Consider the following 18,302-nt stretch of genomic DNA (forward strand, 5'->3'; position numbering starts at 1 on the left):
CTTGGCTCCAGGTCGCGGGCCATCAGCTTCCCCCACCCCAATCTTCCCTCCCAGCCTGGCCCACCACACGGCAGAGCCTGCAGCAAGAGCCCCGATCTCTCTCGCGAGCATCTCACCACAGGGGCTGGAATTACTCAGGCGAAGGATCCGGGTGACTGTGTCTCCTCCAGAGACCCGGGTGCCGAACCTGGAGACAGGAGACGAGGGTCAGCAGGGCCACAGCCAGCGCACACCCCACAGGCCAGCTCTCCTGAGAGAGGAGGGCCGGGGCTCAGGCAGGCAGGAGGCCCCACAGCGGTCTGTCTTCAGCCCAGAGTCACCGAGCCCCAGGGCTGGAGGCCCTCCCCATGCGGTGCCCGGTGAACCATGACCCAGGGCTGCTCACCAGTAAACCCCACCCACTCTGCAACCGCACTGACCAACCGCACGGACCCCAATGCAGTTGGAGTGAGGGGTCCCGAGTCCGGCCCTGACCTCGGACCACAGTGACTACTCGCTACTTTTGTCACCGCAAAGCCCTCGGAGATGTGCAGATCACGGCCGTGCCCCCTGAGGCCTCTCTCCTCTGGGGTAGCCCTGGCTTGGGGCTTTCAATCTGGGTGGCACCAAGTGGCCCTGGGCCGGCGGGACAGCCACGAGTTGGCGTGGGCAGCCCGGGGTGGAGGCCAAAGGGTTAGAGCAGGAGGCGGGCGGGGGTGAGGCAGGGATACCTGACAACAGGCTCCTTCTGGATCTGGTCAGTGGTGTAGTGGGCGGTCCTGTGGGAGCTGATGGGGCAGCCCACCACTGCCATGTGCACCGGGATGACCGCTGGAGGCAGGTCTCCCACCTGCAAACACACACCAGTCATGCGTTGCTCTCGTCACCGGCTGCTACGGCATCCCCTGGCTCCCCATCCCCTCCGTGTGAGGCCCTTCCTCTTCCAGCCAGCCCAGGGTCCCCAAAGCTTGGTCACAACTGGGCGAGGACTCACTCCCCCGTGTCTGACGCTCACCCCAGACCCCCCCAAAGGCCTGGCCTCTCGTCTCTGCTCTCCCGCCCAGCCCTGCGTGCGACTGCACGGATCTCCCAGCCTGAAGGTCTTTGGCCTTTTATGGCCCCTTTGATTAAATTTCTTTATCTTTTAAATGGAAATAACTTTATTATTTTTCTCTGCTAAGAAAAGGTGATAAATGTCTTTTTAAAATTTAAAATAGAATGTATTTCACCCATGATCCTACCCCACCCCCCAGCATGACTCACTGTTAACATTTTAGTGTACCACTGTCTAGACAGACTTGTGTGCATAAAACACAGATATAAATGAGCATTCTGGGCATCCTTTGTTTTGGTAATCTCTTTTCTCTTTACAACATATAATTTCACTAATGAAGGTTTACAGCATCATTTAATGGGCTGTCTGGAATCCCACTGCATGGATGTAGCCTAATGTTTTCATCCGATCTTCTCCTGATGGACATGGGTGTTTACACTGTTTCCTTTTTTCTCCCCCCTCTATTACAAACAACGCTGAGAAGAAAAGGAAGCCTGGTGTGAATTTATTTGCTCCCTGTGTCCACTTCTTTCCTTGGACAACCTTAATTGTGTGTCCCCAGCGCCCTGCAGAAGCGCCTCCGAAGGGCGGCACACATTGCCCAGCCGGCCTCGCTGTGCATGTGAGCACCTTTCCCCCGCACCTTCACTGACGACTTCTGAACCTTGCTAATCTCACAAAGACTAGTATTTCAGTGGTTTAACTCTCACTTCTTTAGTGACCAGTGTTGGTGACATGTTTCATGTTCACTGGCCATCTCTATTTGTCATTCTTGAATTGCCTATTCAAACCCTTTGCCTATTTGGGATGCTTTTGCCCCCCTTATTGTTAGTTAAGAAACGCTTTGTATATTAAGGTGATCAACTCTTTGTCATTGGGCACAGCACAATTTAAAGCAAATATCTACCATAACTAACCCATCCAATTTACTAAATAGTTCAAGAAAATCTGTGCAATAACTCAGTAGCCTAGGATTTGGGACACGTTTACTTTGTTTACTTACTGTGCAGATGAGGCTGTCCCAGTACTCGCCCCACATGTTTGCACAGGCTGTGAGGTCAATGCCAAGCTGCTGGTGGGCCCCCAGCATGCCCTGGGAGAGGTGGGGAAAGAAGGCAGCTCCTTTCCCGTGGGACAGCATTCTTTCCATAAACTCTGCAGGAGAACCAGGAATGGGGATTCAGGCCCCAGGGCAGGAAAGAGGTCCAAACCCTCAAGCGTCAGCAAAGCATTGAACCAGACAAGCCAACCTACAGCCTCTCCTTGGTCTGGCTAAACAGACCCTCCTCCTGGGAGCCTGGGGCCCAGGGTCCAGCTTCTCTCACCTCCCACAAGGGCTGAGCCTCAGCCCTCCCTTCTAAGCCACAACCCCTCCCAAATCAAAGCCAGGCCCTGTGCACAAGCCGTACGCCCTGGCAAGGGGATGGCCTCGTTTGAAAGAGGGGGCGCTGTCAGGTGGAGGGCCACGGCCATCTCGGGGACCTTGCTAGAAAAGACGCTGAGAAGTGGTCTCTGGTCAGGGTCCCCTCCTGCAGCAACTGGCCCACCTTCTTGGAAGGCCACGCGAAACGCCGCTCTGGCCAGTCCTAGGCTCAGCGCCTGCCCTGGGGCTCTTACCCAGCTCCTCTCGCTTGGCCAAGAGCTCCCGCATCCGAGCCATCTTCAGCAGGGCAGGAGGCATGTCGGGGCTTGACAAGATGGGACATGGAAATCACATCAAGCCATCCGGGCCCTTCCCCAGACCTGAGCCACCTCCTCTGGCAACCAGCATCCCCCCAGGTGCCCAGCGGAGGAAGGTGGCCCTGCCTGCTCCTCCTAGGGGAGAGCTGGTCAGGCCTCCTCTTCACCTCTATCTGTGGTCTTTGCTCCTACTGCATCCCTACCACCCAAAGCATCCCAGCTGCAGGCCGCCTGCCAGCCCCAGGGATTGCCTCCCAACAAACTCAGGAGGGCTCCAGGGCAGGGACCCTGATCCCCAGGCTCTGCACCTTGGTGACCCCTGGATGCAAACCCAGCCCAGACTCCCCAACCCTTGTCCAGTCTTCTGCAACAGGCCGTTTCCACTCTTTCCTGCTGACATCTGTCCCGCACTAAACACACGCTAACTTTCTGCAATGGGCCAGTTAATGGCTCAGGAGCCGTTCCTGGTGCCCTGCAACACCAGCAGTCGGTGGTTTTGAAGCTCCCGCCACCACTCCCCCACTCCCACCCCTGCCTTAGGAGCTTTGGTGGCGAGGCATCTGCAGCGGGGTGCTGGTAAACAGCCAACCTCTCGGTGTAAATACTTTCACTGCAGTTGATTCCGAGCTACAGCTTTGCAGCGTGCCTCACTGTATCTCTGCGCACAGTTCCCTCCACCTACAATAACTTCTCTCTCATCCACGGGCCCCAGTACCACCTGGCCTGTCTGAAGCCCTCCACCTCAGCAGGCCACATCCTCCCCAGAAGCAGCCTCTGAAAGAAACCAGACTTACAGGCTGGGTTTTTGGTGCAGGCTGTTTGCAGGGCTCCCAAAGTACTCAAACTTGAGGGTAAAAGGGGTCTGTATCGGGGAACAGTTGGTCAGGATGAGCTGGCGATTCACGCGGGTCCGCAGCGGCACTGCTGAGCCGAAGTCCAGGTGGAGTCTCTCTGGGTGGCCTGGCCACAGCTCTGTGCTGGCAACACTGCCCCGAGCCCATGAGCACCCGGTTACACGCCACCCTCGGCCCTGCCCAGCGAGCCACCTGGGGTGGGGGCGCCAGAGCTGCCCGGAAACCAGGCTGCATCCTCCAAGCCCTCGTTAAGCTGCCACCCCACAGAGACTCCCGCCTTGCCCACCCGTGATGCCAAGAGAGGCCTCAAACCCCCCAGGCTCCCCCTGGCCGGGGCAGACCGGCCTGTCTCCTGGTCGCCAGGCCTCGTGTGGGAAAGCCCAAGGTACCCACAGCCCCATCCCCTGCCGTCTCCCCACCTGAACACCACGCCTCCGGTGTGTGGGGAAAGACCACAGAGAAGGCGGTGATGGGGTAGGCGGGGCTGTCCCCAGAGAGTCTGGGAGGGGCCTTTTCCCGGCCACAGGAATCACGGGGAGGAGGCTGGTACCACCTCAAGGTCAGTCCTTTGAACGGCTGCCTCAGCCCCCAGGCCCCGGGCCTGCCCTGGGCTCACCTGCTGTTGCTGTCCTCTGCAGAGATGGCGATGGCCACCTGCAGTCCCCGGGGTTTCCCGGAAATGCCCAGAACCAGTGGCTCCTTCATGCCCGACACGTTACAAGGGAGGGCCAGGTCCATCAACTCGTCCTATAAGGAAGCCCACCGGGAGTGCATCACTCAGGTAAAGCCCAGGGCTTGGCCTCAGCAGAGGGGCCTCAGATGGGCTCCCGCAGCACAGGAGGCTGCTTGGGGGGGCGCTCAACCCAAAGGTCTTGTCCAGGCTCATCTCTGTGGAAGGGCTCCCAGACCCTCCGGTGGGCCACTATGCCCAGACCCGGCCTGTCAGCCCACCCCTGCCCCCCCGGAGGCCTGGCCCCTTCCTCAGGGCTCCTGGCTGTGAGTCGGCCCCAAATACCTGGGCAGCCCCACGTGAAGGAGACCCCTCCAAGCAGACCTCTGGAGAAGCCACACATTTATCCTGATGAAGCTGCTACCATAGAAATCAAGCCCTTCCTGCGTGAGGTCTGCTCTGTGCCAGGCCTGGGCCCGGCCGTCACCCTCGAGCTCAGGCTCAGCTGTGTAAGAAAGCCCACCGTCCACATGTTCGCCAGAGAGGACTGGGACCTGGGGCTGCTAGCCCCTGCGAGGAAGAAGTTTCTTTCCCCACAAACGGATAGCCGGCAACCACCCAAGTACTGAGCACATTCGGCCCAATGGCCTTCCTGTGGGCTGCACCCAGGAGAAGCTGTGTCCTTCTTGGGAGGAACCTGGGTGCCGCTCAGACTCCCCTGCAGCACCCAGCACAGGGCCGGCCGTGGGCAGCAGCTCTGCTCAGCATCTCCAGGCAGCTGGAAAGCTGGGCCCACCTGTTCCAAAGAGAATGGCCTGGCGAGGGCTAAAGGTGGTGCCCAAGGGTGTCAGGGCACATCCAGGCCCTGTGTCCCTAGACAGCAGGCCCAGTGGGGTCCCCCAGACCCAAATGCAAGAAGTCTCTTCCCCAGTGACACAGCCCAGGAGAGGGGTCTGGGGTGGACCTCCTGGCCGGCACAGATGCAGGCAGCCAGGGGAGCTTCCTGGGCACGTAGGCCCCTGAGCCCTCACTCGCCTGGGTATGAGCAGTCAACTCGAGGCTGAACTGGCGCTCCTCACTGGGGCCCAGCGTGCCACGTGTGGGGGAGACTTTTGCTGTGCAGAAGCTTGCTTGGAGCCCCAGGAGCTGGAAGACACATGGGTGGGTCACGTGCTGGGCTTCCACGATGGACCCGGGGTCCAGACAGAGGGCTCAGCACCGCCACATACTCTGGGGAGGCTGGAGGACTGGGGGCCCCCAGCAGGGTGGGGTGCTCCTGAGTGGGGATAAACCTCAGGTCCCTCTCCTCTCCTCTCCCACCACAGATGGACCTCATCCCTGTCAGGGGTTCTCTGGACTAAATACGCCACCCTGGGAGGCCCAGGGTGATGGGGAACCGGGACAGCTGGCTCCGATGCTCAGGGACGTGGCCCCATCTGCCATGGCACGTGGGGCAGGCGGCAGAGCCAGCCCCAGGGGCAGTAATCTGTTCTGGGAGGTGTCTGGGGGACAATGTCCCCCTCCACACAGGCCTCTGGGGCTGAGGGTTGCAGGCCTAGGGCCCGACAGTGTGGGCTCACCCACCTTGCCCCAGTGGAACTGGGTGGGCAGGAGCGTGCCATTGATGAGTGTGACAGGCGTCTTGGTGGGCACGCCCAGGTAGAGGTTGGTGACCTCCACCTGGCTGCTCTGCAGGTACACGTAGGGCTCCTGCACCTCGGCATACACAGGCAGGTGGCTGGAACACAAGGAAATAAAAGTCATACTCAACAGAAAGGAAGAATTAAAACTCCTCCCTATGTGCAGATGACATGATGGTCTATGTGGAAAATCCCAAGGAATCGATTTTTTAAAAAAAATCTTAGAACTAGTGAGTGAGTCAGCAAAGTGACAGGGTAAAAATCAACACATAAAAATCAATCACTTTTTTTTTTTGGCTGTGCCAGGAGTCTTGTGGGATTTTTAGTTCCCTGACCAGGGATCAAACCCGGGCCCTCGGCAGTAACGCACGGAGTCCTAACCACTGGACAGCCAGGGAACTCCAAAATCAATCACATTTTTACAGGATAACAAAGAACGTGTAGAAACAGAAGTTAAAAATATAATACCATTTATAATTGCTCAAAAAATTGAAATACTTTGGTAAATATCTAATAAAACACGTATAGAATTTGTGTGCTGAAAACTACAAAAACACCAATGAAAGAAATTGAAGATGACTATAAATAGAGAGGCATAAATCATGTTCATGGATTAAAAAACTCAACAGAGATGTCAATTCTCCCCAGATTGATCTATTAAGTTTAACACAATTCTTATCAAACTCCTAGCCAGGATTTTTGTAGATATAGACAAGCTTATCATAACATTTATATAGAAAGATAAAGGACACAGACTAAAACAATTTTTAAAAAGAATAAAGTGGGAAATTACTGGATGTTAAGACTTACTATACAGCTACAGCAATCAAGATAGTGTGTTACTGGTGGAGGGTTGTATACAACAGATCAATGGAACAATGTAGATAACCTAGAAATAGACCCACACAAATATGTCTGAGGGTATTTTTTTTCTTATATAAGGAATGGAGATAACATGCATTTTGCTTTTAACTTTTTATTTTGAAATACTGTAGATTCACATGCAGCTGTAACAAAAACAAATACAAAGGGATCCAATATACTCTTCACCCAATTTCCCAATAGTAACATCTTGCCTAACTATAGCACAATGTCACAAGCAGGAGACCAAGATGGATACAATCCAGCAATCTTATTCAGACCCCATCAGGTTTACATGGACTCGTTACTTCTACGCAATTTTCTCACATGTAGATACGCATGACACCACCACAGTCAAGACACAGAACGGTTCCATTACAAGGATGTCTCATGCTATCTTCTTTTTTTTTAACCTCCTCCCCACCCCCATTTTTTTTTTTTTTTTGGCCATAAATTTCTGAGTGCTGTTCACTTTGTTCAATAATTAAGGATTCTTCCAAAAGACAAAAAAACCTTTACAATCTTGGCCAGCTTGGCAATCCTCAAGAATATCAAGGAAGAAAAGACTTGTCCCCATAAAGAGCTGTAAAATATATTTGAAAATGAGGTTTAATTGCAGTTATCAAGCTATCTTTTTATGCCACAGAACGAGACTGAGATAGGTCATAGATTCAAAAGCCAAACAAAAGATAGAGATTGGCAAAATGTATTTTAAAAAATGATCCCACTGTATACTGTCTGCAAGAGACACCTTAGATTCAAAGACACAAATATGCCAATAGTAAAAGGATGGAAAAATATACTGCAAACAGTACCCAAAAGAGAGCTACGGTAGCTATTCTAATGTGGGATGAAATAGACTTTAGGATAAAAATCGTTACTAGAGACAAAGAAGGGTATTTTATAATTATAAAAAGGTCAACCCATCAGGAAGACATTACAATTATAAATACACATGTCTAACAACAGTGTTCCAAAATACATGAAGCAAAAAATGACAGGATTGAAGGGAGAAACTGACAATTCCAAAATAATGATTAGAGATTTCAATACCTCATTTTAAATAGTGGACAGAAGAACTAAGCAGAAGATGAACAGGAAACAGAAGACTTAACACTATAAACCAACCAGACCTCTATACAACACTCTATCCAACAACAGCAAAATGCTTCCTATGTGTACATGGAATATTCTCTAGAACAGACCCTAAGATAGCTCATACAACAAGCCTCAGATTTAAAAGGCTGAAATTATACAAAGTATGTTCTCCAACAACAAGAGAATCAAATTAAAAATCAACAACAGAAAATAATTTGGGAAACAAAAATATGTGTAAATTAAACAACACACTCCTAAATAAACAATAGGTCAAAAAAGAAATAAAAATTTTTGGTTGAATATGCAAAAATTAGTGAAAAACACCACATTAATTTTAAAAAGGACAAAAATGGCATGATTATTTCAAAAGACGCAGAAAAAACATTCAATGAAATCTAACGTTCTTTCATGAGAAAAACAATCAGCAAACTAGGAACAGAAGGGAACTTCCACAACCTGATAAAGGACATCTACAAAAAGCCTACAGCTAATATCATACTTAAAGGTGAAAGACAATGTTTTCCTTTTAAGATCGGGAACAAGGCAAGGACATCCACCCTTGCCACTTTCATTCAACACTGTACTGGAGTATTATTAGGTCCATTAGGCAGGAAATAGAAAGGAAAGGCATCCAGATTGGAAAGGAAGATGTAGGGACTTCCCTCGTGGCTCAGTGGTTAAGAATCTGCCTGCCAATGCAGGGGACACGGGTTCGAGCCCTGGTCCGGGAAGATCCCACATGCCACACAGCAACTAAGCCCATGCGCCACAACTACTGAGCCTGCGCTCTAGAGTCCGCGAGCCACAACTGCTGAGCCTGCACACCACAACTACTGAAGCCCATGCGCCCTAGAGCCCACGCTCCACAACAAGAGAAGCCACCTCAATGAGAAGCCCATGCACCACAGGAAGAGTAGCCCCCGCTCGCCACAACTAGAGAAAGCCCGTGCACAGCAACGAAGACCCAACACAGCCAAAAATAAATAAATAAATAAAAATTTAAAAGAAAAAAAAAGGAAAGGAAGATGTAAAATTATCTCTAAATGTAGACGACATGATCTTCTATTTAGAAAACTATTAGAAGTAATGTGTTCAGCAAGGTTGTAGGATACAAGGTCAATATACAAAAAACTATTTGTATTTCTACACACCCACAATGAATAATAATAAAATGTGATTAAGAAAAGTCCATTTCCAAAAGCATCAAAAATGATAAAATACTTAGGAATAACTTTAACAAAAAAAGTACAAGACTTGTACACTGAAAACCTCACTGAAAGAAATGAAAAGACCTAAATAAATGGAAAGACATTTCATGTTCAAGAATGGGAAGACTTAATATTGTCAGGATGGCAGTACTCCCCAAACTGATTGGCAGATTCAACACACTCCCTATTAAAATCCCAGCTGCTTCTTTGCAGAAATTGATAAACTGGCCCTAAAATTCATACAGAAATTCAAAGAACCCAGAATAGCCAAAACAATCTTGAGAAAGAAAAACAAAGTTGGAGAATTCATACTTCCTGATTTCAAAACCTACTATAAAGCCACATTAATCGAAACAAGGTTGATATATGGCATAAGAGCAGACCTAGAGATCAATGGAACAGTACTGACAGTCCATAAGTAAACCCTCATGTTTACCGTCAACTGACTTTTGACAAAGGGTGCCAAGACAATTCAATGGATAAAGGCAAGTCTTTTTAAGAAACGTACTGAGACAACTGATTATCTAGTTGGAAAAGAATGAACTTGGATTCTTTTCTCACACCATACACAAAAACTAACTCAAAATGGATCAGAGACCTAAGAATAAGAACTAAAACTATACAACTCTCAGAAGAAAACATGTGAGTAAATATTTGTGACATTAGGCAATGGTTTCTTAGATATAACACCAAAAGCACAAGCAACAAAAGAGAAAAATACATAAACTGGAATTCACCAAAATTTAAAACTTTTGTGCTTCAAAGTATACATACCATCAAGAAAGTGAAAGGACAATTCTCAGAATGGGAGAAAATATTTGAAAATCATATACCTAATAATAGACATGTATCTAGAATATAAAGAACAACACTTCCATCTCAAAAAAAGAGGAACACTTGTATCTCAATAATAAAAAGACAAATAACCTTATTTTTTTTAAATGGGCACAGAATTCAGGAGATAGTTCTCCAAAGAGGATCTACAGATAACCAATAAGCATATGAAAGATGCTAAACATCATCTGCCATCAGGAAAACTCAAATCAAATCCTCAGTGAAATATCACTTCACACACACCAGGATGAGTACCACTGAAGGATAGATTGTAACAAGTGTTGTTGAGGAAGAGAAGAAATAGGAGAGCAGGGTGGAGAAGGATGGAGAGTGGGTCCCGACTGGCAACTATCATATTTGCCCCATATATCATTATTATAATAAGATACACTATGTTAACATTATGCATAATTTGTGAAAAATTTTAAATAAAGAATAAAGTAAATATAATGCTATTCCAATGAGAAAAAAATTAAAAGAAAGGTTGTAATCAGATTAACTGATAAAACAGAGGAAAACAAAACTAATACTTAAGACCCCTGGAGAAGGCCAAGCAGAGATTCCGTAACAGTGGAATGAGAGGCATCACAAGGCAGGGTGGGCTGTGGGGAAAGAGCAGGGGATGTAACTGAAGGACCGCTGGGAGATTTATCGTGGCGGGTTCAGCTATACTGGCTCCCAGAGCTCAGGCATCACACAGAAGACTGGTAAATCCTGCAGCAGGATTTACCCCACCCGCAGTGAAGAATGTGGGCATGGCCCTGGAGAGAGGTCACAGCAGATCCTGCAGGAACACTGGGCTTCTCAACTGTCTCGAGGGAAAACGACCAAAAAGATCCTATTTATGAAGGAAGGAAGGGACTGATTCGTGTAGCTGGCCAGTGTGGGTTTCCTCGACTGTTTGTCTTGGGCTGTTTTCCCCAAAGCCCCCTTCCCTTTACGGGATTCAGGAAGCTGTCTGCTCTGAGGGTACTCACACACACTCACACACACTCAGTCCTGGGAGGAGGACTCCATCCACACCTACACCCACATACTCAGAGGAAACTGACACCACCGGCTCCTTATGCAAATCAACTTCCTGCTTCAGAACAGGAATGGGCAGCCAAGGATTCTTAGATGTAGAAAGAAACCCAAAAAGTGAAGAAAGATTCCAAACCAGAATCTGAGGAAACTAAAATTAGTTTCCTCAGGGTAATCTGAGAGGCTGTTGCATCCATAAGACAATAACAGATGACAACAGAAAAGGAACAATTCATAAAAAAAAAAAAAAAAAAGCTTGAAATTGAAAAGCATGATTGCCAAAACAAGGGTATCCACCAGACACTGAATTAGTGACCTGCAGGGCCAAGGGCATATCCCTGAGCGAGGAGAAAAACCCCAAGAGATGGAAAATATGAGGAAAATGGTTAAACTCATGCAGTATAGATCCAGCAGGTTTGTGGTGGACTGTGGTAGCTATTGTTTTTACTGTCCAGCAAGCTTTCCCACCTGCCTCTTCTGGAGCTGGATCCTTGCCCCCTGCCATGGGGAGGTAGGGCCTGTGAGGGGAGGTGACCAAAGAGATCCATTCAGAGTGTATCTCTGGAGAAAGCTGATTTCATTTTTCACAGAGGTTATTAAGCTGGGAGTGTGTGAGCCTGGAACTCTAAGTGGCCCCCTTCCCTGGGGCATTGTGGCCAAGGGCCCCTGCCAATAGGGGAGAGAAAGGCCAACAAAGAGAGAGAAGCAGAGTTGAAGGATGGGGTGGGTGCAGGAGAGGGAAGGAGGGTGGACAATGAGAGAGAAGTAGAAGACCAGACAAAGGAAGAGGCTGGAGCTCTGGATTCGGTAGGGCAGGAATGCCCAGGTACATGAGCCAATGGTTCCCCCTTTTTGCCTAAATTGATGTGTTTCCCTCACTTGCAACTGTAAACGTTCTGATTAATACAAGGTCCTTTAAGAAGAAAGAATAGAGATAAGAAAAGAAAGGAAATAAGCAGAGACTGAATAAAAGGTATTCATTCTGCCTGAGGAGAAGAAAGACTTAACCTTCTTATTTAAGGATCATGAAGAACCACGCAATTACCGGTGGGTTTGAAAAGACTCATACTTAGACCCATAATGTTAGTTGTAGAAAAGCACATTTGAATGATACACTGCTGGTACTTTCCCCCCTGTTGCTGGTCCAAGTACCAAAAGTCTGAGAATATCTGTCACTGTGAGAGTCTGGGGTGATGGGCATCTCATACCCTGGAGGTGGAAGTATAAAATGGCACATTCTCTTTGGAGGATAATTCAAGTATTCATGAAGATTTAAAGTGAGCAGTTAAAGTTTTTATAACAAAATACATGCAGAAATGACTACAAAACAAATATACAGTTTAAATATCTATACAGTTTAAAGAATAATAATAAAAAGAACATCTGTGTACCACCCCAGCCTAGTTTAAGAAACAAAATGTTACCCCCCGTCAACTTAAGAAAATGAATATTATGCTTCAAAATAGTTTGAGAAGGGTTGGGCGGAGAAATGGATGAGGCATGTGAATGAAGCAGTATTTGTCGTGATTTGATAATTACTGAAAGTAGATGTTGGATACACAGGGGTTCATTATACTATACTATTTTTATGTATGTAAGAAATTTTCCATGAGAAAGGAAGGAAGGAAGGAAAGGAGGGAGTGAGGGAGGGAATATCATTAATAACCTTCGAAATCTCCAGTGTGTTCCTCCCAGAATACAATGGTATTTGCTCATTTAAAAATGCCATGTATACACTCAACTAATATTTGACAAGAGAGCCAATAATATCCTAAACAGGAACTTCCCTGGTGGCGTAGTGGTTAAGAATCTGCCTGCCAATGCAGGGGACACGGGTTCGAGTCCTGGTCCGGGAAGATCCCACATGCCACGGAGCAACTAAGCCTGTGTGCCACAACTACTGAGCCTGTGCTCTAGAGCCCATGAGCACAACTACTGAGCCCACGTGCCTAGAGCCCATGCTCCGCAACAAGAGAAGCCACTGCAATGAGAAGCCCGCGCACTGCAACGAAGAGTAGCCCCTGCACGCCACAACTAGAGAAAGCCTGTGTGCAGCAACAAAGAGCCAATGCAACCATAAATAAATAAATAAATAAATAAATTTATTAAAAATTTTTTAAAAAAAGACTACCCTAAACAGACATTTCTCCAAAGAAGACATACAGATGGCCAACGGGCACATGAAAAGATGCTCAACATCACTAATTATTAGAGAAATGCTAATCAGAACTACAATGAGGTATCACCTCATATCAGTCAGAATGACCGTCGTCAAAAAGTCTAAAAATTAGGGCTTCCCTGGTGGCGCAGTGGTTGTGAGTCCGCCTGCCGAAGCAGGGGATATGGGTTCGTGTCCCAGTCCAGGAGGATCCCACATGCCACGGAGCGGCTGGGCCCGTGGGCCATGGACACTGAGCCTGCGCGTCCGGAGCCTGTTGCTCTGCAAGACGAGAGGCCACAACAGTGAGAGGCCGGCATACCTCAAAAAAAAAAAAAAGTCTACAAATAATAAATGCTAGAGAGGTTGTGGAGAAAAGGGAACCTTCCTACACTGTTGGTGGGAATGTAAATTGGTTCAACTGTTTTGGAGAACTGTATAGAGCTTCCTTAAAAAACTAAAAATAGCATTAAAATATGATCCTACAATCTCATTCCTGGGTATATATCGAGAGAAAAATCATAATTCAAAAAGATACATGCACCCTGATGTTCACTGCAGCACTATTTACAATAGCCAAGTCATGGAAGCAACCAAAATGTACATCAACAGATAAATGGATAAAGAAGATGTGGTACACATAGACAATGGAATAATACTCAGCCATAAAAAAAATGAATGAAATAATGCCATTTGCAGCAACATGAATGGCCCTAGAGATTTCTTTTTTTTTTTCATTTTTGGCTGCACTGCACTGCTTGTGGGATATTAGTTCCCCAACCAGGGGCTGAACCCGGGCCCCAGCAGTGAAAGCGCCAAGTCCCAACCACTGGACTGCCAGGGAATTCCCAAGATTATCATATTAAGTGAAGTAAGTCAGACAGAGAAAGACAAATATCATATGATATCACTTATATGTGGAATCTAAAAAAAAGGATACAAATAAAGTTATTTACAAAGCAGACACAGACTCACAGACATAGAAAACAAACTTATGGTTACCAAAGGGGATAATGGTGCAGGGGCGGGGAGAGATAAATTAGGAGTCTGGGATTAACATATACACACTACTATATATAAAACAGGTAAACAACAAGGACCTACTGTACAGTACAGGAAACTATAGTCAATATCTTGTAATAACATATAATGGAAAAGAATCTGAAAAAGAATATATTATGTGTATGTATAACTGAATCACTTTGCTGTGCACTTGAAACTAACACAACATTCTAAATTAACTATACTTCAATTTAAAAAAAAATGAACACCTGGGAAAATGTCCTGGGAAAGGACAGTCTCTTCAACAAATGTTGTTGGGAAAACTGGAAAACCACATGTAGAAAAATGAAATTGAACCCCTATCATACACCACTCACAAAAATTAACTTGAAATGGCTCAAAGACATAAACATAAGATCTGATACTATAAAACATCTAGAAGAAAACACAGGGAAGAAGTTCCTCAACATCAGTCTTGGGGATGCTTTTTTGGATCTGACACCAAAAGTACAAAAAACAATAAGAGCAAAAATAAACAAGTGAGGGGGACTTCCCTGGTGGTCCAGTGGTTAAGACTCCATGCTCCCAATGCAGGGGGCCCAGGTTCAATCCCTGGTCAGGGAACTGAGATCCCACATACCACAACTAAGCCTGCGTGCCGCAACTACTGAGCCCATGCTCTAGAGCCCTCCCGCCACAACTAGAGAAGCCTGCACGCCACAACCAGAGAAGCCTGTGCACTGCAACGAAGACCCAGCAAAGCCAAAATAAAATAATTAATTTAAAAAAATTTAAAAAGTGAGACTACATCAAACTAAAAAGCTTCTGCACAGCAAAAGAAGCAATGAACAAAATGAAAAGACAACCTACCAAATGGGAGAAAGTATTTGCACACTGTGGACAAAGAATGCTGCCTGCCATTTCAGTAAACAAAGGATGTTGCAACCATCAAGCCAGCAGTCACTGCACCTGCCTCCACTAGTGCACCCTGAGGGGAATTCAGGATGGAGAGAGACAAGGTACCAGCCATAAGTAGTTAAGATGCATATTAAAGGAATGATTTCAATAAGCCCAGAATCTTGCATCTTCCCATACACAGAAAAGCACTACATTAACTTGAGATGTCTGTTTCTTGTGATTAGCAGTAATCTTTTGATGTTTCCCTGTATGTTGTTTTTGTTTTGTTTTGTTATTTTCAGCAAAAACTCCCATATATTCTGGCTCCTCCCTTACCTCAGAGCTATTTGAGAAGCTGTTTTCTGGACTATAGTCCTCAGTAAGGTCCCAGAATAAAACATAATTCTCAACTTTTAGGTTGTGTGTTTTTTTTTTTAGTCAGCAATAACACATATCTGATAAGGGGTTAATATCCAAAATATATAAAGAACTCATACAACTCAATAGCAAAAAGCCAAACAAATCAAATTAAAAAATGGGCAGAGGAACTAGACATTTTTCCAAAGAAGACATCCAGATGGCCAATAGGTACACGAAGAGATGCTCAGCAACACTAACCATCAGGGAAATGCAAATCAAAACCACAGTGAGGGGCTTCCCTGGTGGTGCAGTGGTTGAGAGTCCGCCTGCCGATGCAGGGGACACGGGTTCGTGCCCCGGTCCGGGAAGATCCCGCATGCCGCGGAGTGGCTGGGCCCGTGAGCCATGGCCGCTGAGCCTGCGCGTCCGGAGCCTGTGCTCCACAACAGGAGAGGCCACAACAGTGAGAGGCCCGCATACCGCAAAAAAAAAAAAAAAAAGATGACAAGTGTTGGTGAGCATGTGGAGAAAAGGGAACACTTGTACACCATTGGTAGGAATATAAATTGGTTCAGCCACAACAGAAAAAGTATGAAGGTTCCTCAAAATATTAAAAATAGAACTACCACCTGACCCAGCAATTCCACTTCTGGGTATATATCCAAAGGAAGTGAAAACAGGATATCAAGGAGATATTTGCACCCCCATGTTTACTGCATTATTCACAACAGCCAAGGTATGGAGCACCCTAACTGTCTGTCAACAGATTGATGGGTAAAGATGATATGGTATATGCATACAATGGAACATTACTCAGCCATGGGAAAGAAGGAAATCCTGCCATTTGCGACAACATGGATGGACCTTGAGAATATTACGCCAAGTGAGATAAGTCAGACAGAGACAAATACTGTAGTATCTCACTTATACGTAGAATCTAAAAAAGCCAAGTTCGTGGAAACATAGAGTAGGACAGTGGTTACCAGGGGCTGGGGGTGCCCAGCATCTGGAAAGATGCTGTTTAAGGGTACAAACTTGCAACTAGTAGGTGAATGGGTCCTGAAGATCTAATGTGAAGTATGGTGCTTATGGATACCAATACTGTATTATATACATCAAATCTGCTGGGAGACTTGATTATTCCCACCACAAAAATGAAATGATAATTAGGTGAAGTGACGGAGGTGTAAGCTAACACTACAATGGAAATCATGCTGCAATATACAAATGAATCAGGTCAGTATGTTGTACAACTTAAACTTAGTGACATGTCAACTGCATTCCAATAAAAGAGAAAATCTGCCACAGTTATTTTGCATCCAGTCTCCTGTTGATGAACGTTGGCTGTTTCCAGTTCTTCACTGTCATGAAAAGTCCAGCTATGAGCCTTCCAGCATGAGCACACGGCTCCCACTGCACACGTGTAAGTCTCTCTGGGATTATATCCAGAAGGACTGATGCTGGACCAAGGGTATTGTTACCCTTACTAGGTAACAATAAAGTGTTGTCCAAAGTGGTTGCATTAATGTATATTCCTTTAGCATATACACACTAGAAGGATATATATACCCCATAATATTACTAGTGAATGATCTCCAGGTAATAGGTTATGGATCATTTTCATTTTCTTTTCTGTAATTTCCAAATTTCATAGAATAAACACATATCAAGACCTTTAAATTCTGAAACGTCCATAGACAAATACGTAACTACACACAATATAAATAAATATGCCACGAATATGCAAAAAGTGTGTCATACTGGCTCCCCCCCTACCCCCTTACCTGCAGGTCCCATTTACCACCTCCAGCTTCAGGACAGTCTGCAGACACTGGCAGTGCCGGGCCTCCAACGTGATGCTCACTCTGCACTCCCCCAGCGGCTGAACTTGGCCACTGGATGGCTCAATGACGAAGGGAGACACCTGATGGGGAGAAGGACGAGGAGTGGGGACACGTGGAACTGCAGAACTGGGTGCTGGCCATGAACAACCAGGGTCGCCCCCAAGCTGCCCCCACCCCCATACCCCAAGCGCTTCTAGGATGAGGAAGGAGGCAAGCAGGTGGGGGAACACAGCTGAGCAAGAGCTCAGGACGAAGAGGATGAAAACTGAGTCTCCAAGGAAAGGAGGCGGAAGGCAGAGGGAGTCGCCCTCGGCGCGGTGGCTCTGAGAGGTCTGCCCGCCCCGCTGTGCAGGCGCGCGTCAGGAATGGTCGGCTTCAAGTAAGGAAAGCCACCAAGCCCCCAAACCAGGGGAGGGGACAAGCTTCCATGTGGCCACAGATTTGCCCTTTGCACCTGTAACTGTGCCTTCCTGGGACAGACCCCTCCCCCTATCCTCTGCTGTAGCTCCCCTTTGAAGCACCTAGATGACAGTATCTGCTGCACATTCCCTAAGCTGTTTTACAGACGCTAAAACCACCACCCAATGGAAGAAAGTAACTACTTGATGACCATGGCACGTAGTCCCCAGATCTACTGGAGCCTGAGGATTGCTAACGTTAACCCGTGACACCACCCTGTTACCTCACCATCCACCAAGCAGAGAACTGTGCACGAACTGAGCACATACGCTATGATCCACCTCCCTCACCTGGCTTCAGAAATGTTTTGCTGAAACCCTTCGGGAAGTTTGAGGTTTTTGAGCACGAGCCACCTATTCACCTTGTCTGACACCTTACAGTAAACACTACACCTTCCTTCACCACAACCTGGTGTCCGTAGATTGGCTTTACTGCACGTGGGCAAGCAGACCCAAGCTTGGTTTGGTAACACACCCACGTGGTCTCTTCCCCACCCCATCACGCCCTCACCCCACTCAGCCCCACTGCAGGCTAGTCCCCACTCACCCGACATGTCCACCCCGTGCCGCATACCAGGCACTAAAAGGGAAAGGAAAAGGCTTGGGGAGAAGAGTGCCCCTCCTCCTGTCCAGGCTGAGACCAGGAGCACCAGCCTGACTGCGCGGCCGCCGGGTCCCAGAT

General features: G+C 47.3%; 1 protein-coding gene across 1 annotated transcript in view; it reads right to left on the reverse strand.

Annotated features, from left to right (window-relative positions):
* DLEC1 (DLEC1 cilia and flagella associated protein) overlaps positions 1–18,302 on the reverse strand; it is a 39,351-nt gene that overhangs the window by 6,582 nt on the left and 14,467 nt on the right. Inside the window, 9 exon segments of the mRNA XM_081245645.1 lie at positions 117–187; positions 711–829; positions 2,037–2,188; positions 2,651–2,721; positions 3,508–3,699; positions 4,184–4,314; positions 5,273–5,383; positions 5,822–5,975; positions 17,103–17,242. Of these exon segments, the coding sequence (XP_081101771.1) occupies positions 117–187; positions 711–829; positions 2,037–2,188; positions 2,651–2,721; positions 3,508–3,699; positions 4,184–4,314; positions 5,273–5,383; positions 5,822–5,975; positions 17,103–17,242 (1,141 nt within the window).

Source organism: Mesoplodon bidens (assembly GCF_964165515.1).
Source record: "Mesoplodon bidens genome assembly, chromosome: 10".
NCBI lineage: Eukaryota > Metazoa > Chordata > Mammalia > Artiodactyla > Ziphiidae > Mesoplodon > Mesoplodon bidens.